Source organism: Grampus griseus, assembly GCF_964374135.1.
Source record: "Grampus griseus genome assembly, chromosome: 4".
In the NCBI taxonomy this organism is placed as follows: domain Eukaryota; kingdom Metazoa; phylum Chordata; class Mammalia; order Artiodactyla; family Delphinidae; genus Grampus; species Grampus griseus.
This window is the reverse complement of record NC_138997.1, coordinates 12,324,916-12,351,833: the sequence shown is the minus strand read 5'-3', so window position 1 is coordinate 12,351,833 and position 26,918 is coordinate 12,324,916. Positions and strand designations below refer to the sequence as shown.

The 26,918-nt window shown below is 40.8% G+C and overlaps 1 protein-coding gene across 3 annotated transcripts in view; it reads right to left on the bottom strand.

The window, feature by feature from the left end:
• Nucleotides 1-26,918, bottom strand: part of GRID2 (glutamate ionotropic receptor delta type subunit 2) — a gene marked incomplete at both ends in the record, with an annotated part of 1,377,541 nt that overhangs the window by 18,866 nt on the left and 1,331,757 nt on the right. For 2 of the 3 annotated variants that reach the window (XM_082652913.1, XM_082652915.1), the window contains 2 exons: nucleotides 13,174-13,596; nucleotides 16,280-16,520. In XM_082652913.1, coding sequence (XP_082509039.1) covers nucleotides 13,174-13,596; nucleotides 16,280-16,520 — 664 coding nt within the window. Of the gene's footprint in view, nucleotides 1-13,173; nucleotides 13,597-16,279; nucleotides 16,521-26,918 lie in introns of those variants that run through there. The other variant, XM_082652914.1, reaches the window with a different exon arrangement.

The following is a 26,918-nucleotide window of genomic DNA, read 5'->3' as shown; positions in this document are numbered from 1 at the left end:
AGGCTCAGCGGCCATGGCTCACGGGCCCAGCCGCTCCGCGGCATGTGGGATCTTCCCGGACCGGGGCACGAACCCGTGTCCCCTGCATCGGCAGGTGGACTCTCAACCACTGCGCCACCAGGGAAGCCCGGCTACTCACTCTTACAGTGTTTTCCTTGATCGTTTAGCTAGTACACTCTTCCGTCTTTTGATCAAATGTTCATCCTCCTCAGGGTTCTATGCCCAGATCTTATCTTCTGCTAACTAGACCCTCTTACTCCTTGGATGATTTTGTTACGTCTCACGATTTCACTTATACTAAATACTTAAAAAAAAACCTGAAGCCCACACCCAGGCCCATTTCTGCCACAACTCTCTCTGGGATCTTTCCACCTCCATCTTTCCCTGCTGCTACTACCAGACACTAGGACTCTACCTTGATTGCCCCTTGAGATTCCTAACTGGTCCACCTTTCTCAGATCTTTTCCTACTCCAAAACTTTCTCCTAGGGCAGCTCAAGTGGTTTTTAAAATAAGAATATGATCAGGTCACTTCTCCACTCTAAACACTTTAATGACTCCCTCGTGTTGCCCAGAATTTTATTCCTTAAAAATACAAATTCTTTAAGGTGGCTTATGAAGCATTTCAAGGCCCGCTCCCTACCTCTTCATTTTATTCTCTTGATATTCTCCTTTCCCTCTAAGTTCCAGCTCAGGCTACTTCTTTCAGTCCCTGGAACTAATCTTGCCCTCTGGCTTCAGGTCTGCGTCTATGCTGGTCACCTGGTGTAAACGACCCTGGTCTCCTCTGCCTGGTTGACTCTCAGTTTCAGTTTCAGTAGGTCTAGCTCGGAATCCCAACAGGGGAGCTTTCCCATCCCAGCTCGGGGTTTGCAAATCACCCTGCATTTCCATTATGACAGCACTTACTGCAGTTTTTTGTCCCTGCCTGTTTTCCCCAGTAGACTGTAAACACCGTCATATTTCTAATGTTCCCAGATGTTCAAAAATGGAATAGATTGTGAACGGGATGAGACTCAAACATTAGGTCGGAAGTTGGGTTTGATGTCTGTAGCTCTGTGGCCTTAAGTCCTTACTGCTCTTCATGGGCCATGTGTTGGATCCTTCTCAGATGCATCTTGTGCTTTCCTCCTCTGTGAGCTGGATTATATCTTTCCCTTTACCTAAGAATGTCTTTCTCTACTTTGTAGAAATTATACTCTTTTTGAAGCCCAGTTCGAAAAATGTCTTCTCCACCAAGACATTTTATCACCCTGTTGAGAAAAGATCTTGCCTTTTTCTGAATTCACAAAACATTCTGGACTATTTTTAAGTACTTATAGTATATAATTTAAAATCACTGTATTTCAATAAAAAGCTTTCTAGGGGAGAACCTTCTCTCCCTTCTCTGAATTCCTATAATAAGTTGTATCATTGTGATGGAACACATTATACGCTGCCTTATGTGGCAGTTACGCATACACATGACATCTCTTCATAATAGCTTTGGGAGTCTTGCATGTTTATACGTACTGCGGTACATAGCATCTTGTCGTGTATATAATGAACTCTCAGAATATAATTGTTGAATGTATCAACCAACTACCTTATCTTCTGTTTGTCTCCATAAACCCCCTCTTTCAAGCCAAATAGCCTTATTCCCGGTCCAATACTTGTCAAGTGTATTTTCCCATTTCATCTTTGCACATTGCTTTTACAGCCTACATTCATATCTCTAATTGTCAAAATCCTACCTCTTTGGCTCAAATATTGCTTCTTTGTGAAGGCTGCCTTAATGCTTCCTGCTTGAAGAGATTCTTGGCTAAGGTGCTTGGCCTTGGGTTTGTGGGCCATAGAAATACCATGAAAAAATTAAATCATGGAGCTGCCTGACTTGAAAAATCACTTAGTAAGATTACCTAGTAAGGTGGGTAGGAGGGAGGTGAGCTGGAAAAGAGCAACACTTGGGAGACCTAGTGTAGTGTTTCCAGACAGAGGCTAACATGTACTTAAACTTGTCCAGTAGCTGTAGGGCTGCAAAAAAGGGGGTCAGGTAGTGGAGCATTATATAAGGTGACTCCATACGGGTTTGTTTTTCTAATGTTTCCACTTAAGGAATTCTTTTTTTTTTTTTTTTTTTTTTTTTTTTTGCGGTACGTGGGCCTCTCACTCTTGTGGCCTCTCCCGTTGCGGAGCACAGGGTCCGGACGCGCAGGCTCAGCGGCCATGGCTCACAGGCCCAGCCTCTGGACGCGCAGGCTCCGGACGCGCAGGCCCAGCGGCCATGGCTCACGGGCCCAGACTCCAGACGCACAGGCTCCGGACGCGCAGGCTCAGCGGCCATGGCTCACGGGCCCAGCTTCCGGACGCGCAGGCTGAGCGGCCGTGGCTCACGGGCCCAGCCTCCGGACGCGCAGGCTCCGGACGCGCAGGCTCCGGACGCGCAGGCTCAGCAGCCATGGCTCACGGGCGCAGGCCCCGGACGCGCAGGCCCCGGACGCGCAGGCCCCGGACGCGCAGGCCCCGGACGCGCAGGCCCCGGACGCGCAGGCCCCGGACGCGCAGGCCCCGGACGCGCAGGCCCCGGACGCGCAGGCCCCGCGGCCATGGCTCACGGGCCCAGCCGCTCCGCGGCGTGTGGGATCTTCCCGGCCCGGGGCAGGAACCGGTGTCCCCTGCGTTGGCAGAAGGACTCAACCACTGCGCCACCAGGGAAGCCCAGGAATTCTAACAAAGAAGGGAAGGAGACCGGAAAGTTCGCTGACACCATTAGCAGAGATAAAGAGGGTAAGCAGAAGGTTGGGCGGGTTTGCTGGTTTTTGCGCAGACTCTGGTGGAGATGCTAATTTTGCAGGGTTTTTCTTGGAATCTGTTTACGTTTTCTAGGCAACTATGCTGCATGCATTATTTATATTCATCTTTTATGAATATTTTCTTTACTGCTTGAAATTTCTGTATCCAAAGTGTATCAGCTAGTGAGGACCAGTTGATTTTTATGGAGCCCCGTAGGGTACAAAGCCTCTTGCAGCCCTGAGGGACCAGAAAATGGCCCCCTCCCTCCCATCTCTCTTTGATCCCAGGAGCAGTCCGTTGTGGTGGAAGGGCATGAGTTTCCGAGTCCGAGAGATGTAGGTTTGAATTCTGATTGGGTCACTTACTAATTGTATGTTCTTGGCCAAATTACTTAACTTTCCAGAGTCATAGATTTTGTTCCGTTCGTTTTGTTTTTAAACTGTTCAATTAGCATCTGCAAGAGCAAATTTGCAGAGTTATTATGAGAACCGAGTGAAACACGTGTATGGAGCCCAGCCCTGTGCCTCCACGTGGTCGGCATGCCCTCCCTCCGCATGGGTGCTATGCTTAGGAGAACATAAATATTGGCCCGCAAAGGATAGGAATTGTGGCAGAAATTGGCAACTTAATTTTGAGATGAGCATTGATTAAATTTCCCCGCATTTGAAATAATTCTAGCTGAAGATATATGCCATGGATTTTATTTAGTGTGATTCAGAAAATGTGCCTCTGCAAAACTACCTTGAAATCCTTACACTGTGTAGATGTTTAATATAACCTGTGTACGCCATATGTGTACGATTTCCTTTTCGAGGAAAGAAAGATTATTGTATACATGTGTGACTGTGTGATTTATGGCTTTAAAAGTGAGACTGGAGCAAGAGTAAATTGCAAAGAATTATATTCTCAAACAATTTGAACAACAGGTTTTACCAGAGTTATTCTAAAGTTGTAAAGGCACATACTACCGATTTCTGGTTTTGTATTTGATAAAAGGCATTTTTTTCCTTAGACTTGGGAAATCACCTTTGACCTCTTAAAGGGGAAGCATTATCGTAACCTACGTGTTGAGAGAGAGCTAAAGCTGGCAGACAACATCTAGGACAAAACTAGTCTTTTCGATGGCACCTGCTTGCTGAAAGCTCGCCTTTTTTTTTTCTTTTAAACACCCAAAAAGGATAGGATTGGTGATGAGTATTTCACACCTAAATTTTTATTCTCTTACAGTTCACTTAACTGTGTTAGCGATGCTTTCTGAACTCTCTTGAAATAGGACTAAAAGCACACAGCAATTATGGGAACCAAGCATGGTTGGTTCCACAAGTATTTGATTTGACTTACGGTGCCGAGTACACTGGCAGGTGTTTCACAGAGCAGGTGTTTGTAATGTTTGGGCTAATTTTAGTTTGCTCTTTTTATAAGACAAGCCTGTATTTAGAACATTATGTTTGGATTTCTGTTCAGGTATGTCTGCTCCATGGTTGTTCTAGCCAGCCTAAAATGCAAGGGAACTTTGCCCCAGGTCTTTCTCTCTTTAGTAGGACTTTGGAGATATTGGGTCTGTGTCAAGCCGCCATTATGGTATTTGAGTCCCTGTCACTGTATCATAGTTTGGTCAATTTTGGGTATTCACTGTGTGGGCAACATGATAAATGTCATGTGAGAAAAAGGGATGAAGCTTGTTCTGTAGCATTTCAAAGAACCGATAGGGGGCAAATTTTGACACTATCCAGAGATCAACTGTAAGAAGAATAATCTAACAATTAGGCAGTTAAAATTGTTGAATGCTTCAGTGGGTTGCCTCAGAAAACATCTGAATTGAGGTCTTGGTCATCTGTCAGTAATGCGTCATTCGGAGGGTGAGGGAAATAATCATCGGAAGTCGAATATGTGAATAGATCAAAGCAGAGCGCTCTGACTGAAGCCCAGAGGGCCGCATCCCCAGAAATCCTGAGGAAAACCCTGAGGAACCTGGGGAGCACAGGTAAAAAGCCATGGACTCTACATGATGCCTCAGGTGCCCTCCACCTGTTAAGAACCCAGTATTCAAGCTTCACATGAAGGAGAACAAACAGTTCTCAATTCTGTGATGTCTTCTACTTCAACCTCCCAGCTTAAGAAAAAATGAAGATTAACAAAAGAAAAAATATATTCTTCTGACTTCAGCGCTTTTTGGTAGATTTTATTCCACTTTTCTCGCATCTAAATTTGAAAAATCAGTCATATTTGATTTTTCTCTTTTATAGTCTGTCTTCAGTTAATCATTACATTCTCTTGATTCTTCCTTCAGAATGTATCTGCCATCTGCACCGTCCTTCCTTTTTTGGGCTACCACAGAGTTCAGGTCATACCTGAACTATTGCACACGTGTTTTAATTGGTCTCTTTTCCGTTCCACTCCATGAATTACTACCAGCTTAATCTTTTTAAACCACCTCTTTAAGAGCCTGTTTTTCCTTCAGTGAAAATCTTCAGTGGCTCCCCAATGCCCACGATGGAAATCTCCAACATGCCAAGGTCATGAGCCTCTGTGACCACCAGCTGACGGTTCAGAAGCTGAAATTCCAATGGAGGCGTGGCCGGAAACCGGCACCACATGCCAGTCTCCCATAACACTCAAAATGGGGGCTGGGCTTCCCTGGTGGCGCAGTGGTTGAGAGTCCGCCTGCCGATGCAGGGCACACGGGTTCGTGCCCCGGTCCAGGAAGATCCCACGTGCCGTGGAGTGGCTGGGCCCGTGAGCCATGGCCGCTGAGCCTGCGCGTCCGGAGCCTGTGCTCCGCAACGGGAGAGGCCACAACAGTGAGAGGCCCGCGTACCGCAAACAAACAAAAAAAGCTTCAGTCAAATGTCAACTTACCAGTGAGGCCTCCCCTACCTACCGTATTTCAAATAGTAAAGCCCCACTTTCACTCTGGCCTTCCTGGTCCTCCTCTTTGTTTCCCTCTACAGCACTTATCATCTAATAGACGACGTACTTTACTTATTTATCCTGCTTATTGTCTATCTCCTCCAGTTGATTGTAAATGCCATGAGGGCAGGGATTTCTGTCTTGTCTACTGTTGTATCCCCAGCACCTAGAATAGTGTCTTGCACGCAGCAGAACCTCAGCGAACATATGTCGAATACATGAATGAATGAATGAACCGGATATAGTGTAATCTCTTGAGGCCAGCCTACAGGCTTCCCACAGTCTCACCCGAGCTTTACTTCCTGATACTTCCTGACATGAAACCCACATTCCAGACATCGTGGGCTACTGCTCCTCTGAACATTCTCTCCTGTTCTTGTGCTTTGATTGCACCGTACCCTCCACTTGGAGGCCCTTGTGTATTCTTCTGACCTTTCCTCTATGATTAGGCTAAATTTCTACTTATTCCATGAAACCATGTCAAGCCACGCAGCCTCATTCTTCTTCTCTTCTCATAGACTATTTTCTCGATAGCACTCATTTGACAATTAAATGTACTGTGTATCATAATATTTCATATTCTTGTCTTCTGATGTTACTTAAACCGTGAGTCTTTATTCAGCTTTTCAAATGTGTATATTTTGTCTCTCTGGCTTTGGAAGCTGTCTTAGCAAAGTCCGGCTGTAAGTGACAAGAACATGGGCAGAGCTCCAGCCCAGGGGCCCACTCCACCACCCTGATTGACGGGGCCACCAGTAACTCAGCACCCTGGAACCCTTGCTGGCCCAGGAGTGTGCCTTGGCATGCTATTTAGGAAAGCTCTGCCCTAGGTGCCTCGCTCATAGTAGGTGCTCAGGTAGTGCTAGTCAACGCACTGATTGATCTTGTGTGATTGTTTTGTTCCTAATATTCTCTCCGCAACCTTACTAAAGTTTATATCTATGTACTAATATTCGTTTTTTAAAAAGAGACACAAAATCATTATTATGGAGTAAGAATTAAAAACTTCATTTAGTGATGATGAACAGGAAAGAATTAAAATATATTCTTTGCTGGTGATTGAGCAGTATTATAGGACTTACCATGTTAACGGGACACACCAAAAGCTTTGGAGACTACACGTGTGAGAGTTACTCAGATGATGGGCAATTATTTTTACCATGACATTTCCATGGAGAAATCAGAGTGAGCAGTAAGTTTTAAGATGCTTAGTTATGCAGAATTGAATCTGGAAGGCCCAGTTACATGTCTATCTTGCTGCACTGCTTCTTTTTTTTTTTTTTTTGCCTCTCACTGTTGTGGCCTCTCCCCCCTTGCGGAGCACGGGCTCCGGACGCACAGGCTCAGCGGCCATGGCTCATGGGCCCAGCCGCTCCGCAGCATGTGGGATCTTCCCAGGCCAGGGCACGAACCTACATCCCCTGCTTCGGCAGGCAGACTCTCAACCACTGCACCACCAGGGAAGCCCTGCACTGCTTCTTTTTAATTTTTATTCTTAATATGTTCACTTAGAAAGAAGTATTATATTCATTAAAAACCATTAAGTGTGAATGAAAGTTCTGCATTTGATATCTAATGTCAATTATGTCAATTAGATATATGACGCAGCTCTACTTCATCTAACAACTAATGTTCAAAATGTTTTTTAACATCACCTATAGAAGTATTTGAGCATATTAAGTATTAATAACTATTTTTATAATGGAAAAGTCAAACTAGACAGCTGGGCATGTGACACCTTTATTTTCAACTTAATTTTATAGTGCTTTGATTTCTAAAAATAAGTTTTATAGCCAACTTATATAAACAGATATTAATAGAAGGCTAGCATTAACTTGAAGATCAACTTTAATATAATTCTGAAGAGGAATTAAATATCGACTATCAGCTCCTTATTTACCTAGTATGAAATAGCTATAGGTACCCCTTGCCTCATGAAGAGGCTGTGATTCTGAAACATTTTATATAACTTAAATTTTTGCAAATTGAACCTTTTTTTTTATTACACATTAGGATAATTCTCAAAGCCCCCCCCCATTATGAACCTTTTGTGCAGTGAATAAGCAAATATTTAATTTTTTTAAATTAAAAATAGCCAGAGATATAGGCTGATTCCTAAAATTTTTCAGTAGCACCAATATAAAAATAAAATATAACAACTTTAAAAATTAAAGTTTGCCTCCTACTTATATTTCAAATCTTGTGGCAGGCAAAATATTTATCGAAAGCAATGTTTTCTGCCCATTCTCTGGTTCTGACATTTTACTGTACTTTGATTTTGTGACATCTGCTTCTCCTTCTAAAGCAGCTGCTATTAAAGCTTAATTAGCTTTTAATTAAGGAAACTTAATGTTGTCTTAAAAAGTTTGTGAATTTTCTATCATATCACAGATAGTTTAAAACTTGGAACATGCTGCCAATTCTGAGGTTGGACTGGATAGAGTTTCTCCGAAAGGAAAAAAGGCCCTCATCCCTCACAAAGGCTAGACTGCTACGTCTATAGCACAACGTAGGTAACATGTGCAGAAGAAACAGCCAGTTTCTCGTCTCCACTAGAAGAAACTCTAGAAATGGGCAGAATCAGTCAAAAGATGACACTTGGTCCTAGATAGGAAAAATTTTCTCAAATTTGAACAATTTTTGCCTTGTTACTAATATTACATGGAAACAAATGAACACTACTGAAAAAGTAGAAATTAGGAAAAGCCAGGTGAGAAAAGGAGAGGCAGCTCATTTAGTCTGTTTCTGTCCCCCCGGTGGGCTGAATCATGAGGTGGGGTCGCTGCTCCATGCCTCTATGCAGCGCCATAAAATACAGCAAAGCCACGTCGTTTCTGTTCTTCTGAAAGCGTGTGTGGGTTGGAAGCTGTCCTCATGGTGAGCAGCCTGTAAAACACTTGACTTTCGTGGGGATCCTAGGTCACATTGTATCCTCCGTCTTAAACGATAGGAATGGCAACTAGGAGCCTTATTTGCAATACAAATAAAAGTTTATGAAAGTTGAAGAGTAGCCTGAATGAGACTTACTGTGTTTGGTCCCTTGGAAATAAGTTTTCTGAAACCCTATGGCTCTAACCATCACAACGGCTGAGCCCTGCAGGGATAGAAAATGAGGGAACATGGTTGTGTATCGTTCTGAGGTGGACACCTGAGTGCAGGAGCCACTCTGATGTGGCCGCATGCAGGTGTGGATGAGAAGGGGTTAGGTAGCAGTTTGCCTGTGGCTTAGGGTGATTTTTCACATTTTTTGAAACTTTGGCCTCATGGTCTGGCATTTTGGGAGATTTTCAGGTCTTGTTTGTGGAAGGAATCTGAATCTAGGAAGGTAGACTCAGTCAGCTCATGAGAACTACCAGGATGGATTGGTCCAGTCAGTTGGATTGCCCAGGCCCAAAGAGGATGGTACTGTTTTGGGGTGACTAATTCTGCCACCTCAGAAAGTCTGTGAGGTGGTCTCTGTATCCTGCATGTTGATGAGGGACAAGGAAAGGCCTGGGTGGTAGAACACATGCAGACCCATTCCCAAATGTATGTCTTCATTTATGTGATGTGTAACTGCTTAGCACCGTGGCTTTACATAATAGGTTTTCAGTAAACACTAATAGAACTGAATTAAATCTATTAAATCTAAAAAGCTTTATCTCCTAATTTTTCAATGTCAGGTTAAGTCATTTCCACACAGGGGAGCTCATATATGCTACCTCGTGAGAGGGTGTTTACTAAACTTTGTTGAAATGATTTTATAAAATGTCATAATGGCTAGCCATTTATTAATATCTGACCACAAGGACTGGATAAAGGATTTGTTTTTAGAAATAAAAACACTCTAGAAGGAAGCCCATTTCTAGTGAGCCCACTGTGTTTTATCAATTATGAGATGTGTATTTAAGGTTAAAAACCTATGTTTACCAGCACAAAAGTTATTAGCGCTGCTTTATTTATTATATCCATAATCCAGTATGTGTTCCACCATTCCAAAATTCCGATTATAGAATATTTATAATTTGTTATCCAGTGGTGTGGCTTAGAAGGTATTATGTAGGATAAATGGATTGTCTCATCTTTTTTTTTCTAATTGATGAAGCAAAGTACCATTCAGCAAAGTCTATTTTTTAAAGTATTTATTCAGTTGACAACCAGTCCCAAACTGAGAGAGATGAAAAATAACATAATTGAGGAAACAACAAATTGCCTGTAGCTTGCTGTGTATGAGGAAGAAAGACGCTCTTACAGTTTTCTAATGTATGATGAAACCAAAGCTGTGCATAAGTTCTGATGTGGCTGAACGTGAAAACCAGTTCTCTTAACGATTCACCAGGGGAATAAGTTCGACCTCTGACTGGAATAAACGTTCGTGGACATAAGGGGTTTGTCTTGTTCTGAAATAGCAAGGCTGGTGTAAGTGGTGAGAACCAGGGCAAACAATGGGCTAAAGGAAGGAGCGCCAGGCAGAAGCAGGACGGCCTGAATTCTGCCACTAGCTGTGACCTGACGTAGCTTGAGGTGTTCACTTTCCCATCTGTAAAAGGAGCAGTTGAATCAGATGCTCTAACTGGTCCCCCATGAGGAAGGACGGTTCTAGAGATTTGCAGCCTAAACTTGGCGAGAGAGGAGTGGGTGGAGGCATTGTACTTGAGCCATCTCTGCAGTGAATTCACAACCCATTAGGACCTGCGTGGATGTGACTGAAGCATGGTAGAGTTTTAAAAAAAAAGACTCAGTGTTAAGTCTCAGATTGTCAAACATTTGCGTGAGTCACAGCTTCTTAGCATCTTACGATGTTCTCTTATTTGTAAAATGAGGGAGATGATAGTCTAGATCTCTACACTTCCTCCTATCCAACATTTAAAAATCATTTTAATGGAATTATAGAAAAGCAGAAATTTAATCTAAATTGAATATATTTTCAGATATATATTCACTGAGTGAGTTAAATGCTAGAAGAATTAAATATTGTTCAAATGCAGAAAATAACACTCTATTAGAAATAATCTTGGAGTCAGTTAATTTCCAAATTAATAGATTCAGCATGATGAATATTTTGCCAACAGCAAAGCAATTATTAATACACAATTCTAAGTTTAATAATCACCCTTAATTTTCTTTTTGTAAAATGTAACAAACGCTCATCCTGCTATTATTATAATGGCTGCATTGTTTACATGAAACAGGATAAATCTTTCCCAAAAAAGGAAAACAGACGTATCGTTGGTTCAAACTGTCTCAAATAGCAGAAAGGCAGTCTTTCATCGGTTTAGAACATCACTTGCTACTGTTTTTAGAGAGCCGCTCATCATGGCGTCGTTCTGCTAGTAAAACTTAATGTGTTTTATGCTTTAATTAATTCAAGATAAATTTTTAGAAAAAGTCAGTTCTATCTGTGAGAGAGTAAGCATTTTCAAATTGTATAGTTAAGACTTCAATGGTATGAGAGCAAGTTTAGAAAACATTTTTATTAGACAAATTATTTAGACAAATTATACACAGAAAGCTCTGCCACTCGTAACTGAGGCCTCCAAAAAGTGGTTTGTGTATTTGTATAATAGGCAATACATCAAAATAGGCCTATTTTAAATATTGTACATGGTTAACAGTTTGTTGATAGCTAAAATCACTGCAACATCTGGTATGTCCCTATATAGCTTGTTGAAAAGACTTTTTGTCTTAAAATCAGAGTCGTGAATGAGATCATGAATGTTACAAGGGAGAACAAGTTGTGCATGCACTTAGATACTTGTTACCCTGGAAACAAAATGGTTTTTGCATGATAAGAAATTTTTCTGCCTTACACAGTAGACAATATTTGAAGATTTAGTACAAAAACAGTGACAGGACAAGATGCTTCCCAGAACAGAATTAGCATCAAAGTATAATATACCTTAAGAATATACTTTTTAATTTCTCCTAAAGCAAATCACATAGGTTGATTCCTATACCAATCCTAGCCACGGAAAGAATTCGATTAAAATAAGTGTATGGCTGCGTAAAAACACAGGATAAGTTCTTGCTTCCTACTTACCACATTTTAATTTAAGGATTACAAACAAAGTTCATTCTACATTTCCAACAGGTAAGAAGGCTACCTTAAAAAGGGTTGTGCACAAAGAGGCACTGTTTTTGTTGTTATCCTTCTATACACTTGGCACTAATGTAAAAAACACATAACTCCTCCAAATAGAACTGAATAAAAAAAGGGGCTGAAGTTGAGAGCCCAGTATGGTTGCTCTATTTTCTTCTTTAGGGTAATGTATGACAGTAATTAAGGCCACATCAATATTTCTTAAGGGCTCCCATCTCTCCCCAACTACAGCTGTATTGATTGGCTTACTGCTTTGGAAGAGAATTTATTAACCTTCCATGATCTACGTTTAAACTCGTATAGAGCTCCCCGTGCTGTGGTGGACATGGTTCAGCTAATAGCATTTTCCATTTAGATAATTAATTAAAAGTAAAATTATCAAGGTTAGCTTTATACAGTGCTGAATAACAAATGCAAAAATCTATTCAAATGAGTTACATCTAGGAACAAATATTAAGTCGCCCCGGATGTTTTAATAACAAAAGTATAAAATATTCTCTGTTGGCAAACAGTGCGAGTCAGAATAACATTAAAGCAACCTGCCTTTTCTAACTGAAAAGACCCCCTGCACTATACATAGTTCCTGTATACAACACTTGTGTTTTAAACTAAAGCTTTATTAAATGAATTGCAATAGCAATGGCCTCCTTTGAATATATATACACATTATATAGGTGCATATATATGTATATATGAGATACTAGTTTATTTAACACCGTAGAGGCTGCTGCCGTATGATAAAGTTTACTGTACATAAGAAAACACTTTTCATACTGTACAATCGCATAAAGGTCATATGCACTGTTGCAGTGCAAGAGTAGTTTTAACTGTAGTCTTGACTGGCATATTAATGGCTTGTTTGTAATCCTACAAAATTGCATTCTCATATTATGTGGCCTGAATGGTCTTTAGATTATTCTATAAACACTGCAGGGGTTGCCTTTGGCCCACAGTTAAAGGACACTCAGCAGCAGTGGAGCATGGTATGGATGCAGCAGGAGAATGTAAAAAGACTGACGTTATTGCAATTATACTTTTAAAAATAGAGAAATGTTACAGAAGAGGCCTTTATGTAAAATTAATCCTGCATATACTGTTAGTATACTCAGTGCACGTTTCCTATACTTGAAGTACAGTATATGAAAAGCGGACTAATAGGATCCTAGTATACTACCTTCTGGGGGAATCAATTGAGTAATGAAAAAAGTGGAGAGAAATGTCCAGGAAGAAAAGAGAGAAAGAAACAGAGGAGAGAGAGAGGAGGGAGAAGGTAGAGAGAAAGAACTAGAATTGTTACTAATACTCCTGATTAAAAAAAAAAAATGTTACATCCATGTTAGTCCCACAATATTACAGTCGCTCCTTGCAAAGGGAGTCCTACGAAAGAAACAGTGAAGAGCTTTTGTTGGGTGCTCATATGGAGGTGCCTCGGTCTGGATCATTACCCAGATTGAGCCCCAGGGTAGGAGTTGGTTGATAAGGAATAGATGACATTGTTTTTATAGGACTCCTGAAAAAGCCCCCATTAGGTGCCCTGTGCCTAAAAGGGCCAGTTCGGTGCTCAGGCACGTTGCCAAAAGCGAAACCAGAGGCAGCTTTAGCTGACAGTGTACGGCTAAGAGTCTGGATCTGCTCTGGGATAAAGGTTGTTGTGGTAATATGAGTGTTCCTGAAATCACTGATTTGCTCCAGTGCTTGTCGTGTTGGCAAAGTGTCAATGTCCAGAGGGGTCAAGTCAATTGACGAGGTGGAAAACTGTTTATGGGGGCTGTCGTCATCTGTGCACAAGCTATTTACACGTCTATGGAGGTGCTCCAGGTCAATTTCCTTGTCATCCTGGAGATGAAGAAAAAGAAGATAAGGTTCTCATCAGTACTAGCTTCATGGTTAAAAAAAAAAAAAAAAAAAAGTAGTTCAGCAAACATGATAGGTAAATGAACTGAACTTTGGGGTTTATTCATTTAACGAATATTTATTGAGCACCTAATATGAGCCAGGCACTGTGCTAGGTTCTGGGGGTACCAATAGGATTCTGAGATAAGGTTATCTATACTTTTCTTGCAATAAAAGTTCTAAAAGGAGCATATGCCACATGCAACTACAAAATATGGGAGAATTAGATGGGTGATTGCCTTCTACAAGAGCAGAGACAGACCCAGGCAAAATTATACACATAGTAAGTATGGTTTTGGCCACGCATCCCCTCCCCACCTCTTCTTTATGCATGCTTCCTCCTTTTTCAGGGTGTCTCATTCCAAGTTGTGTTTTTGTTCCTTTGACTACTTGCTCCTTTCACTCCTTCTCCTAACCTTAACTTTCCATTCTTGGAGATTAAGTGATACAAGATTATCTGATATGCTAGTTCACACTAAAGTGTTAGTGACTGTTAAAGTGTTATTTCTCTTTAGGCTAGAAATATGTGAGATTGTCTACAGAGAGCAACATTCAACACAAGAGAATCAGTTTATGATTGAGGGACTTCATACACTCAAGCTATCTAGTACCTGAATGAGGCAATATTGTAAGGTCAGCACGAGAGCCTTTAGAGACCCCTTCAAGCCATGACGTGTGAGTGACAGCTTCAGTTTAGGGCCACGTTAATGCTAAATGGCCTCTAAATCAAAGACGCTTTGAGCTACACTAATAGAGTCTTAGTAAGAAGGTGCTTAATGAAGAAAAAGAGTATAACACCTTAGATTTCTGGAGTTGAAACGAATTCGTAAATCCCTTAGGATTTTCACTAGAAGTGAGCATTAAAGCCCAATATTTGAAAAATAAAAGTGGCAGGCAAGAAAATTGTCCTTTTCATCAGTCTTATTTATCACCAAGTTCAATAAATTAAATTTATGAGGATTTAAAAATATCTATTAGTCATAAGAGGAGAAAATATTTGTTCATACGATCTGGATTAGCTGCTATGAATTAGAATGGAGGATGTATATTTTTCATTGTGCAATTATAGTGCTCCTTAGTGAAAAATATTTTGATGTGCATCACTTTTCTTCCTTCTCCTTTCTCATTTCAAAATCCAATAAAAATATCCATTAATGCAATATTATCACTGAGATGTTAGAGGGTTGAAAGATAAAATTTTATGGTTCCCACAGCAACTATAATATAGTCATCCATCAACAGATATAATAATGCAAAAATTTAATGTCATATATAGTAATTCAAAATGTAAGGAGCTTGGGGAGTCCTTAATTTCCAGATTTTTGAGAATAGGAAGCCTCGGCTATAATGTTGCATTAATGTGGTCTTTTGCATTGAATCAATGTCAGTAGAGATACCAGAAGTTTATTCCATTAAAAAAAAAAACTACAATAAAACCTGATTAATTTTTAGTTTATACTCCACTAATTTAGACTGTATGATCACTCAGGTAGGAAGCTAAGATTTCTCTTCGCTAAGCCAAGCTTTTCCTTATCAATGATGCTGATCAGTTTTGCATGTAAGGTGGCAGGAAAGGATCCTCAGACAACTTTAGAAAACAATCTGTTTGAAAGAATACATTAGCATGCAATAATTCATATGCAAATGAGAAGTCATTTTTATTTGTGCTGTAAAGCAGATCCTCTCAGGATTTGCTTAGGCATCAGTTAGCCAAGGTCTAGTTACAGAAAGTTCAAAGCTGTTCTTTGAAACTATCTAGAAAGTCAAATCATTCAGCAAATTCAGGTTGTTTTCGTTTCAATCTGTGAAGTTTTAGTGAATATGATTTCATTATATAAAAAATTTTTCACCTTTTTGGTCCAATGGAAATAAGATAAATAAATCAAGTAGTTTATTTTTAACTTCAGATAGTCTCTGATAAACACGCATTTTTTTTTTCTGGATGAAAATAAGGCACAGGGCACTTTAAAAGATACATGTAACTCTGAAATTATTCTTTCAAAGCTCTGGAAAAATTTTAATATGGCCCTGGAGTTAAGCTGACTCGTGAGAAAAGGAGGACTATGGAATTCTAGAAGATTCCACCGTGTGGATTTGTTAAGCCTAGAGCCATTAAAGAGCTATAAAAACATGATCACTTCCATAGGTCTACAGACAGAGGGAAGCAGTCCCTGGGGGTGAAGAGAAAACTCATTATTTTACTGTAACACTGCATTTCTTAGGCCGAATCTCAGAGACACAAGTAATCTACCTATAAGTTAAACAACTATGTGAACTAACGTGATAAGCATCCTTGTGAACTGGTCAAGGGAATCACAGCCCTTAAAAAAATCATGGACTTAAGGTCTATCCTGAGATTTGGGAGAATTTCAAGGCCCATTATGGCTCATGAAATTGTCAGTCTTTCAAACACGATTGTCTCCTCTTCATGGATCTGGGATGTCTTAAAATGAAAATTGGTACTGGTCTTACCAATTTTTACATTTCACAGATTTACTTTCACTCTTCAAGGAAAGAAGAAACAAAGACCACCCCCAACCCATTATCCCCTTCCCTGTGATTAACCTCTCTGGAAGCACAGCCTACTTGTGGGCTCAACATGGCGCTGAAGCTTTCAGTCAAGTACCTCTTTTGATGGGACCCTGGAGCCTTTCCTCTTGTTCCACCACGTCTCCAGCATGGCTATAAAGCAGGAGAGGACGATCCCCGCAGCCAGGATGCAAAAAACCCCTGCAAAGCTCTTTATGTCCAGGGCACCTCCTTTCTGCTTCGTGTCCACTGAGGAGTACAGGTCACACTGGCCGTTCTTGGGCCACCATTTGTGCTTCAGGATGTCCATGTCACCACTCTGCTGAAGCTCCAGGATCCTTGGGGTAAAGCACACAACCATGTGTTATTACAGACATAGGTATTGCCTCAGTCCACAACATATCCATTAATAACCCTGTCTCTAAAGGACGGTGGATGTCAAGAGGAAATGAATATAGAGATTAGCCTGCAGGTGGAATGCGAGGACACACAAAACATTATTGCAGTGATTCTTCAGACAGACTTGTGCCACGACGCCGTCCTCCCTTCTTTCTTACATCCCTCCCTCCCTGCTTCCCTTTCGTCTTCCCCCACCTCTTCTATTTTTATTTATTTATTTTGTTTCATTCTGTAATCCTAAATATTACCCTCAACCCCGGTTTCCTGCAACGTGATTTTACAATTACATTTCAGAGGCACTGTTTTTATGTGGTTTCAAGCTGCTGCAGTTCTGTGTTCCTTCCCTACATGCAGAACGACGCTCTGGATCTTAATGCTTTTATGAAGAACGTTTTGCTGCTTAGAGCGAGATGCTGGCATAATGTCACCCAGCATATGCTACACACAAAGAAATTCAATTAAAAAGACTTCTATTATTTAACACAGTGTGGAAGAAAGCCTTGGGACAAGTTCGAAGTTGATAAAATACATCGTTTTGGGCTTTTCACACAACTGATCTAGTTTCCTTTTAATGCCAAAGGGGAAATAATCTTACCTTGGAGAACAAGAAGAAAAGTTGACCAGAGGCTTTCAGAAGTGGTCACATTCACATAAGAAATACCTTCTTTTATTCACTCCCAGGGTCTGGGGATAACTGCAAAGACTGCAGCTTTTAAAACGTATGATTTTCATAGAGGTTTTATTCTCAGTTCCGAACACTCTTGGGCTCTACCTAAGACCTGCCTGGTTTTGGCCCTTCTCCAGCTGTGCCCTTTCTCACATAGCCAGAATGGTCAGGGCCAAGGTCATGAGCCTGTCCAGAGTGCACACCATCCCCACGGTTCCCTAGGACTTCCTGGCCAGACAGCTCAGAGTGCCTGCCCATCCAGGACTCATAAAAGCCTATTCCTGTGTGTGATTTCTGAGAGCAGATCTCACAGCCATGGGTGTACACAGGTCTCTAGGGTGGGGTTTGGGGGGTGTGGACAACTCGACATGCAAGCTCAGGCGCACACACCTCTGTGTGCAAGACCCTCACTGTGTGGACAGAGCCGGAGGTGGAAGGCTGACTCCCAGTGCCACTGGGTTAATGCAGAACTCCTAGCTGGTCACCAGTTAGAGACTCAGACCTGGCTCCCTTGGGGTCATGAAGGTATACTTGTCAAGAGAAGAGGAGAGAACATATTTTACCTAACAATGTTTAGCTTGATTTACAAGTTTTACACAGTTACACTTAGGATATGTGGACCCGTATGTGCACTCTTGCCCCGGCGCTTGGATTATTTAGGGAGAGACTGCTTAAAACTTTATAGGGGAGAACTAAGCCTACCTGGAAGGAGTAAATAACTCACTTTCAGTGATGAATTTACCTTTTTTACTGGTTTCATGTCATCCACGTGTCTATGAGTTCAATGATAATCGACATTCAACCAGAGTTAAACGAGAGTATACTAGCCCTAGGGGCTATGATGGGGAGTTAGTCTTTAACTTTTATTTGATATTGGAGCATAGTTGATTTATAACGTTGTGTTAGTTTCAGGTGCGCAGCAAAGTGATTCAGTTATACATATGCATGGATCTATTCTTTTTCAAATTTCTTTCCTATTTAGGTTATTACAGAGTATTGAGCAGAGTTCCCTGTGCTATACAGTAGGTCCTTGTTCGTTAACTGTTTTAAATATAGCAGTGTGTACATGTCAGTCCCAAACTCCCAATCTATCCCCCCTGCCCCTTTCCCCTCGTAACCATAAGTTCGTTCTCTAAGTCTGTGAGTTGTTTCTCTTTTGTAAATAAGTTCCTTTGTATCTTTTTTTTTTTTTGATTCCACATATGAGAGAGATCATGATATTTGTCTTTCTCTTTTTGACATGTCCCTGTCATCTACCTCTGGGTATTCCCGCAGCCTCAGCCCTAGCGCCCCCTGCTGACATTCCAGGACTAACAGTGCACTGGAGCCTCCACCACAACTTGGATGTCTTTCTCATGAAATTGATGGGTCTAAAGTTCTGTTCCTTCAGTGTGTTGTTCAAAAAGGGCAGTAAATTTGATTAACTGACTTTACTAAAATGATGATGAATATTAACAGATTACATTTCACCCTTATCCCAGCCCTATCCAGATAAAGTCACTTGCATTTCCAGAAGTGTGTTCCAAGGGACACTAGTACAGAGGGCTTCTGCAAAAAAAGGGTCCTGTGGTCATCAACTTTGAGAAACACCCTCTTGGCAATTTACAAAAAAAAGGCAGCCTATTAAAGGCTTTGAGAAGACCTGTGGAAAAGAAAATTTGTATGATTGTTTGAGTCAGCATTTCCCAAATTAGTCTTTCATTCCCCTTTCCTTGTTTTTCTCCCCAAATAACATACATTAATAACCCATGGAGCTAAATTTTGAGGAATACACTTGAGAAATAGTGCCTTGAGCCAAAAGGAGCAACTGCTCGTGGGCATGTGTGGCACCATCACACACATACGTCATCACAGCATCAAAGTCGCTTGCTTGGCTTATCTATGAATACCATTCAGATAACATCAGGAAACCAACCCTGTAGGTATTTGCCTCCCTGAAGATCTAGCTAGTCAGGGCACCACTGAATATCTTGAAAGAAAAAATATAGTCACCCCTAAAAGAAAGAATTCTTCTTAAATCTGAATTTATAGGTACATGTAAAAAATAAAAGGAGACTACAGAAGCATCTTCTAAATGAGAATATATCTGGGCACAAAATGAGCTCCCAAATTTCCCTGTCCTCCTATTCTTGCCACACTATATTGGTCACTGTCTGTGGAAGTCGAAGAGTTTTTCTTCATTGCACTCATCATTTATTACTATCTGTGGTTACTTGATGAATGTCTGTTTCCCTTTCTAGAATATGTTCTCATTATCTTCCATGCTTCCTAACACAGAGCAGCCACATATTAATATGCTCAATACAGTTTTTGGTAAAGGAACTCTACCCTCACATTCTACTTTTTTCTTATCATTATGCTATTTTCTTCTTTATTGCATTCCCTCCTATTCATCTATTCATTCAATAAACATCTAAAGAGTGGTTTCATGTAAGGTATTTCCTTGGGTACAAAATTTATGTTAAACCACAACTGTACGTCCAGCCAGAATGGCCTGGGCAACACTGAAATAATTTCAGTACCCTCAATTCATGCTGATTTATTCTTTCGTTAGTTCACATGTTCATTCAGGAAACAATTATTGCTTACTCTCTCTTCTCGGTCGTATCTGGTACCACTTACGATGTGTCATTATTTCTACACCTGGAAAATAATTTGGTTTTAAAAATAATCATTGAAGTACACATACTCTGTGTCACCCATTTTGATTCTCATAGGAGTAAAGGGCCTTAAATGGCCAAAGGCCGTAAATGGTAAAGGGCCAAAGAATGTGTTTAATTGTAAATGTTTAGGTTCAGCTGGTGGTAGGAGTTTTTGAGGGGAAAAAGAAAAGAGATTTCTCTATGTGCTTTCAAGTATCATCATGTCACAAAGATGTCTTTATATGGTCGATCTCATGAAGCACAGGTGACTGAGGTACTGCAGGAGACCTCATCTTTGGGGATATATCAATACAAAGAAATTGGGCCATAGGATTCCTCAGTCAGACTCTGACTAGCCCACAACAAATTCCGGGAACCCAGGCTGGCATGGAATACAAGGGTTGGAAGGAAATGAAAGTGTTCTCTAAGCGCAGAGCTCTGCTATAAACTTTCACCACACAATCTAAAGCTCCTTGGAAATTCCATCAGAAAGGTCTTACTACACCCCCCTTTTTATTATATAAAAAATCTATTTAAGATTTAGATAAAGAAAGTTTAGCAAAATCTAATTCACTGCCTTAAAGAATAATGGAATGAGTCCTTATAATTAATGAGATTCTTTTTTCAAAGGCTCAGAAGCTCTGGCATGTTTAAAAGAGACTTAATTGCACTTAAAGGAAAGATTTGCCTTTTAATTTATAAGCAACACTGGTGTGTGTGTGTGTGTGTGTGTGTAACAATGCAAAAAGCTAGCTGCAAAATTCTTAACACGTACAAAGAAAAATTCTAGTTCCATGTAATGATTGTTTTTGTTATACGTGAAACTTCCACAAGATGGCAGTCTTTGCTCATAGAGAGCAAAGTGTTACGGTTAACCTGTGGGTTTGAAACGTTAAAGTATAAACTTCTTGGTGCTGTAAACACTTTAACTATTAGAAACAAAGTTGGATGTTAGACTGTGATGAACAACTGGAAGTGTAAAACCTCTTTTTGGAGTGTAGTCAGAAAAATTCCTACCATTTTACCCCAGAGTGATTATACGCTTACTGTGGAGAGTTACTATGGAGAGAATTAATGAGGCCATAAACAAAAGCATCTTGTTCATTGTTTGGCACTTAGTAGGCTACCAAAACGCAAAAGCTAGAATTATTGTTGTCAGCATGTGTGACAACCATTCTGTCTCTGGACCTGTTCTGGTACATACTTTTTTCTTTTTTGCGGTACACGGGCCTCTCACTGCTGTGGCCTCTCCCGTTGCAGAGCACAGGCTCCAGACGCCCAGGCTCAGCGGCCATGGCTCACGGGCCCAGCCGCTCCGCGGCATGGGATCTTCCCGGACCGGGGCACGAACCCGTGTCCCCTGCATCGGCAGGCAGACTCTCAACCACTGCGCCACCAGGGAAGCCTCTGGTACATACTTCTTAATGGAGAATTCTGTTTCCAGATGAGTCAGTGAATGATTCATGATTCACTGACAAAACACTGCATTTCCTTCTTTTGTCCAGAAGTATTAAAACATTTGTAATCTCATTGAAGAGCAAAATCTTAGAAGTCCATAAAAACCTAGCTTCAATTTGAAAATGGCTAATAGATCAATCCTGCCTGCATTAAATTCTTTATTGATAGAAATGAGCAAATTTCAGGGGAAAGGAGCATGGAGGCAAAGGATCCTCCCTTCATATTCAAATAAAAATATTCAACAGGTTTGAGGTGTTTATCTTGAAAAGCTTTTTACTTACTTTGAAGATAAAGCCTCATTTATGTGTTAGAATTACATTTTTTTACATTAATTATTGATCACTTATCATCCTTAATCACTACTCTAGAATCTGATTTTCAAATTAATTTTTTATGAAAAATCAGGTTGCTGAAAGATGGATGCAAATTTCTAATCCCACATAGGTAACTTTGATTTTGCCTTTGAATTAGCAGTCTATAGGGTCCTTTTTAGTTTTGTTAATTTTCTTACAGTTAAATTCCTGCTGAGCTTTAAAAAAAGATATTGGTTAGAGGCCAGCTGACTTTTTAGTTGCTTCTGCTGGGAAAGAATTTAGGGGTAATCAGAAATTAAAAAAAAAATAAGGGCAGGGATTCCTTATTTTAGACCATGTAATGTAGGGATTCCTGTGATTCTTTTGAAATTGGAATTCCCCCTCATGTTCGCAGAAGCACAAACTACTAGAATAAAAAGACTGAAGACATCATTTATTCTCTCTACTTCCCTCCACTCAATCTACGGATGAGGAAACTGAATCAGAGATAACAATAATTCCTCCAGATCATCACATTCGACACAAAAAATAAGTTACGCACCACGCTAGGGTAATCAGAGGCTCTCTGCAGCCAGAGGTGAAATGCCAGGGCTCCAGCCACTGCAGGCCCTGCCTTGGCTGTTCTGAGGGCCGAAGGGATCAATATTTTAGCAATATTCTAGTACATCATCTAAGACACAACTGTCGGGAAGCACTGCTGTAGAGATTAAATGACTCTCTTAGTGACTGATACAGAGTAACTAGTTGAGTTGGGGCTGGAACTCCGGTCTGTCCCCCGATGCTTTTCCCTCTGTTACTCTACACAGCCTCGAATGTGTAACTCTTTGGAGAAGACCTCTTTTCGCTTCAGAGATTTGTTAAGACTCCGAGTAAAACTGTCATCAATATGTTCCCCCCAACCACATGATATAATTGTAGTGTGATTGCAAATTTATTCATACCACAATTTGGGTGTACAAAGAAAATGTAGCTTTTCTCTGGAACGTAATTGATTTTCCTCAGGAGGAATGGGCCGGCTGAGCAGTGGGAACCAAACTAAAATTAGCTCTACGATTTAAAATTTAATCAGCACTAATAATTTAACATGTCTCTAGCTTTAGCCCAATTTACTTGAACCAATTACTCCACCTTTCTGATTCCTCCCTGTTTCCCTTGCTCTTTTCCATGATGGCGTCAGGATTCACGGAGGATGACATTAGGTCTCCTACGTGGGTGTTTGGTGCGGGGAGCTCTGCCTCTTGCTGGTCCTTGGATCTGCTCTGGCAGGTCTCCTTTGAGGTTGCTTGGGCCTGGGCCCAGCCCTTAGACAGTAACTGCTACTAAAGTCGGCAGAGGCAGTAAGTCTGCTAAACTTGGCTAATGTCTTTCTTAGCTTCTATAGGGCTTGTGGCCTCCTCCCGGCTGACCTGACCTCTGAGGTGTTGTACACCTTTCTCAGCTTCTACCATTTTCTTCATCCAGCCCCTGACTATTCTGTAGCCCTTTAGACACTACTACAGTGTCACGTTGTCACTCACTGAGGGTCCCAAGGGTGGTCCATGTGCTCTACCTCAGGATTCCTACCACTTGGACGGAAGGGAGGCCTGGGAATGAAGACTGAACCTTTCTTTGCTTTTTCCCGATGTGCGGCCCTAGCTTCTCAACTATCTGAGGTCTTCTTTGTTGGTGCAAATGCTGGTGGGCCCAGGGAGCTCCGTTCAGAAACTCTAATGGGAAGGGAAGCATCAGGCCTTCTACCCTTGTGGCTTTTTGTTTTTCCTTTTGGTACGCGGGCCTTTCACTGCTGTGGCTTCTCCTGATGTGGAGCACAGGCTCCGGACGCGCTGGCTCAGCGGCCATGGCTCACGGGCCCAGCCGCTCCGCGGCATGTGGGATCCTCCCGGACCGGGGCACGAACCCGTGTCCCCTGCATCAGGAGGCGGACTCTCAACCACTGCGCCACCAGGGAAGCCCCCCTTGTGGCTTTTAATCTCCCTAACATCTGTCTCTTCTCTTGCCCGTCTCCCATCCCTTGCCCTCCACTGGAAACCTCTGGCCAGAAGAGGGGCAGCTTTCCTTTTCTTTCCTGGATATCCTTCTTACACACCAGGTCTTCAAACTTCTTGGCCTGTCAGAGTAAAAGGGAATTTTAGCTACATAATGATAGAAACTCTATGATGTGAGACCTCAAGCATTTCTTCAGTTTGGAAGTACTGAGGCAACTCAGAGGTGGGGATTGGTGAGGATGAAAATACATTATTGTAACATCTCAAAAACATTTATGTGGTACATACTTATGAGTTTTATGTAACCAAATTAAAAATATTTAGGAGTCTCTTTACTTAATAATGTTAATGTTACTTGTCACCGAGAAAGAAATTTGGGAATAACTGAAAAAAAAGTATTTTTTGACACAGCGAGTGGATCTGTTTTGACCTGGAATACCCACATTATTAAATTCATTTGCTGGGTGCTCACAAGATTTTCCTCTCCATGGTTACTGAGGAAGGATTAATAATAGCACGCAGAGGATTTTCAGAAAAATGTCAGCTCAGAAGGTTTTTCATTCACTCATCACTTCTTTCATTTTGGTCTTGGAAAATTTAGGTAAACTTAGACTGAAGCAAGAACACTTCTCAGAGATTCAGATTTAGCGTTCGATTAAGTGGTGGCCCTCTGATTGGCATGCCTGTTACCACTGCTTCAACATCAGAGTTGTAAAAAAAATTCTGTCAACTTCTTGTGAACCAGGCATTTGTTGTTGTTGTTTTTCCTTGAGTAAAACCTCTAAAGGATCAGTTAGGAGTATGAGACACAACAAATATTCATTGATAACATCTAATACCTCCGTAACACCAGATAGCCCAAAGGAGGCTATTAGAAGCTATTTCTTTTGTTTAATTTGAACTTTTAACTATTTCTTCCAGTTACTTGAGCCAAATGCCATTTACTTAAATCCAATCCACTGTGATTGCTTAAAATCATATACGTGAAAAAAAATCATATAGGTGAATATGGCATTTCACATAAGTTCACAAGTATCCCCTTTTAGAGCAGGGGTCAGAAAACCTTTTCTGTTAGGGGCCAGACAGTCAATGGTTTAGACTTTGAGGGCCACATGGTCTCTGTTGCAGTTACTCAACCCTGCCTTTGTAGTCACAGAAACAGGCCCAAGTCAAGTTTGGTCTGATGGCTCTAGTTGCTGACTACATTAGAAATCCCATAGCAAATAACTCCATGAGGTCAACAAGCTTCCACTTCACTGATGACGAAGACGTTCAGAGGGGCTTAAGTGACTTGGCCAAAGTCACATCATTAGAAAGCATCAGAGTCTGTTTTAAAACCAGAGGTTTTGACTCTTATTCCAGTTCTTTTGGCTCTGTATTTACATATAATATGTAGTAATGCCTCCTATTAATATGTGTGCTGTTAAACGAGTACAGAGTTATCATGTTGATTTTGTATTTGACCATTTTGAGGAAGAATTGGGCATACACACTGTATATCAACAATGAGAGTATAATAATTCAAGTGAATTTTGGATATCCTTGGTTTTCTGATTATCCTAAAACATGCATCTGAACATTTATTCTGACATTGGGACCACCCATGTTCCAAGAGTGACTGCCTTAATTATTCAAGATCAGGTAGTATTTGTTGTCTGAGGTATTTGCTGGGTCATTTTCCAGGCGATGGAAGCTGTATTTTGAAATCAAAAGGATACGAACAGATACTATACCACTAAAAGAAATACCAGGGAAGTGACTATGATTTACTAAGAATGGGTAAGACAACTGAATGAGGCAGGAAAGGTGTTATCTCTTTTAGTCAAAAGATATAAAAGTGGTTTTTAATTATGTATGTCTAGAAGTATTGTAAACTAATTAGAAGTTTTTCAGGGTTGGTAAAGAGTTACTATAGACGATTAATGAGCATGACTGGAAGGGATCTGGGCGGTGAGTTCATATTTAACTCCTGCCTGGTGAGGTGAAATGACCTGCCCACCTCCCCACTACAGGGCCGAATCAACAGGGCTTGGTTTAATTACAAGCTCAGTTACTGTTGAAGACTGCCACATACAGGGACTTGCATAAAAAAGAAGCTCCCTGTCTTGCTTCGGTTTGATATCTCACTTTCTAATTTGAAAAATATAATTTGATAAAATCGTCAATTGGTCAGATCTGGTTTTCTTATTAAGAAAACAGTGTTCCATGTCCTTATGCAGTAACTAAGGCATTCATTTTTCTGTGTATGGGAAATAAAGTGTAAACTTTATCCAGAAGACCTATTTTCCAAAGGAGTAACAATAATAAATGCATGCATAATGTTGCAAAGTTTATAAGGCATTTATCAAAAACATTGCATATCATTTGATTTACTTCTTAAAATAACCTTGTGAGGAAGGAATTATAGTGATTGATTGGATGATTGATTGACCACTCCCCACCCCCCGCCCTACTCTTTATGTTTGTCTAAAACTTTAAGAAGGCTGATGTTATTAAGTTCTCATTTTAAAACTGAGGAGATTGAGCCTAAGAGGTGAAGAAAATTTCCCAAGGTCGCAAAGCTGGTAAGAGATCCAGCCAGCTCTCAAACCCAGGTCTTCTGGCTCCTGTACTTTTTTTGAATATGCCGTCAAGATGTCTGGCATCCCTAAAGAAAACCAGTATAATTGGAAGCAGCCTCTTTATTTCCTGGTACTTTATTCGCTGAGGAATTGACTACTCAAGTTCCTTGGATAACATGTATTCCATTGTATCCACTTACAAACATTACACTTCGTGTAACACATCCTGATGTCCCTAGAGAGCCACATGAATATCACATGAGCTCATTAATCTGTCTGCGATTACAGTAAACGTCAGATGAATTCATTATCATGAGGCACTTTGGGGACTTTGCCAATGTGATCAGAACGAGGCAGTGTGTTCAAAATAAGTAAGTCCTTACTCAGTGTAAGTCAACATGTGAAGTTTCAATTTATGTTATGCAGACTTCCATAGTTTTTATTAGCCCGATGAAAATTTTCCTTAAACAATAGCCCGTAAAGGGTACAATACTTATTGAATTACATGTAACTATTTTGAAAACTGTGCATTATTTAAACTTCAACACAAAATAAGTTTTACGTTCAAATGTTGATGAGATTTTTGTTGGTGCTAAGAGTTACTTTATAGAGAAGTTACTTGGTTGAAGACGAACCTTAAAGTTGACATGTATGGTGCCCATTCAAATTGCTCTCTCTAGGTTAGAGTCATGTCCTCCCACCCCAAGTCT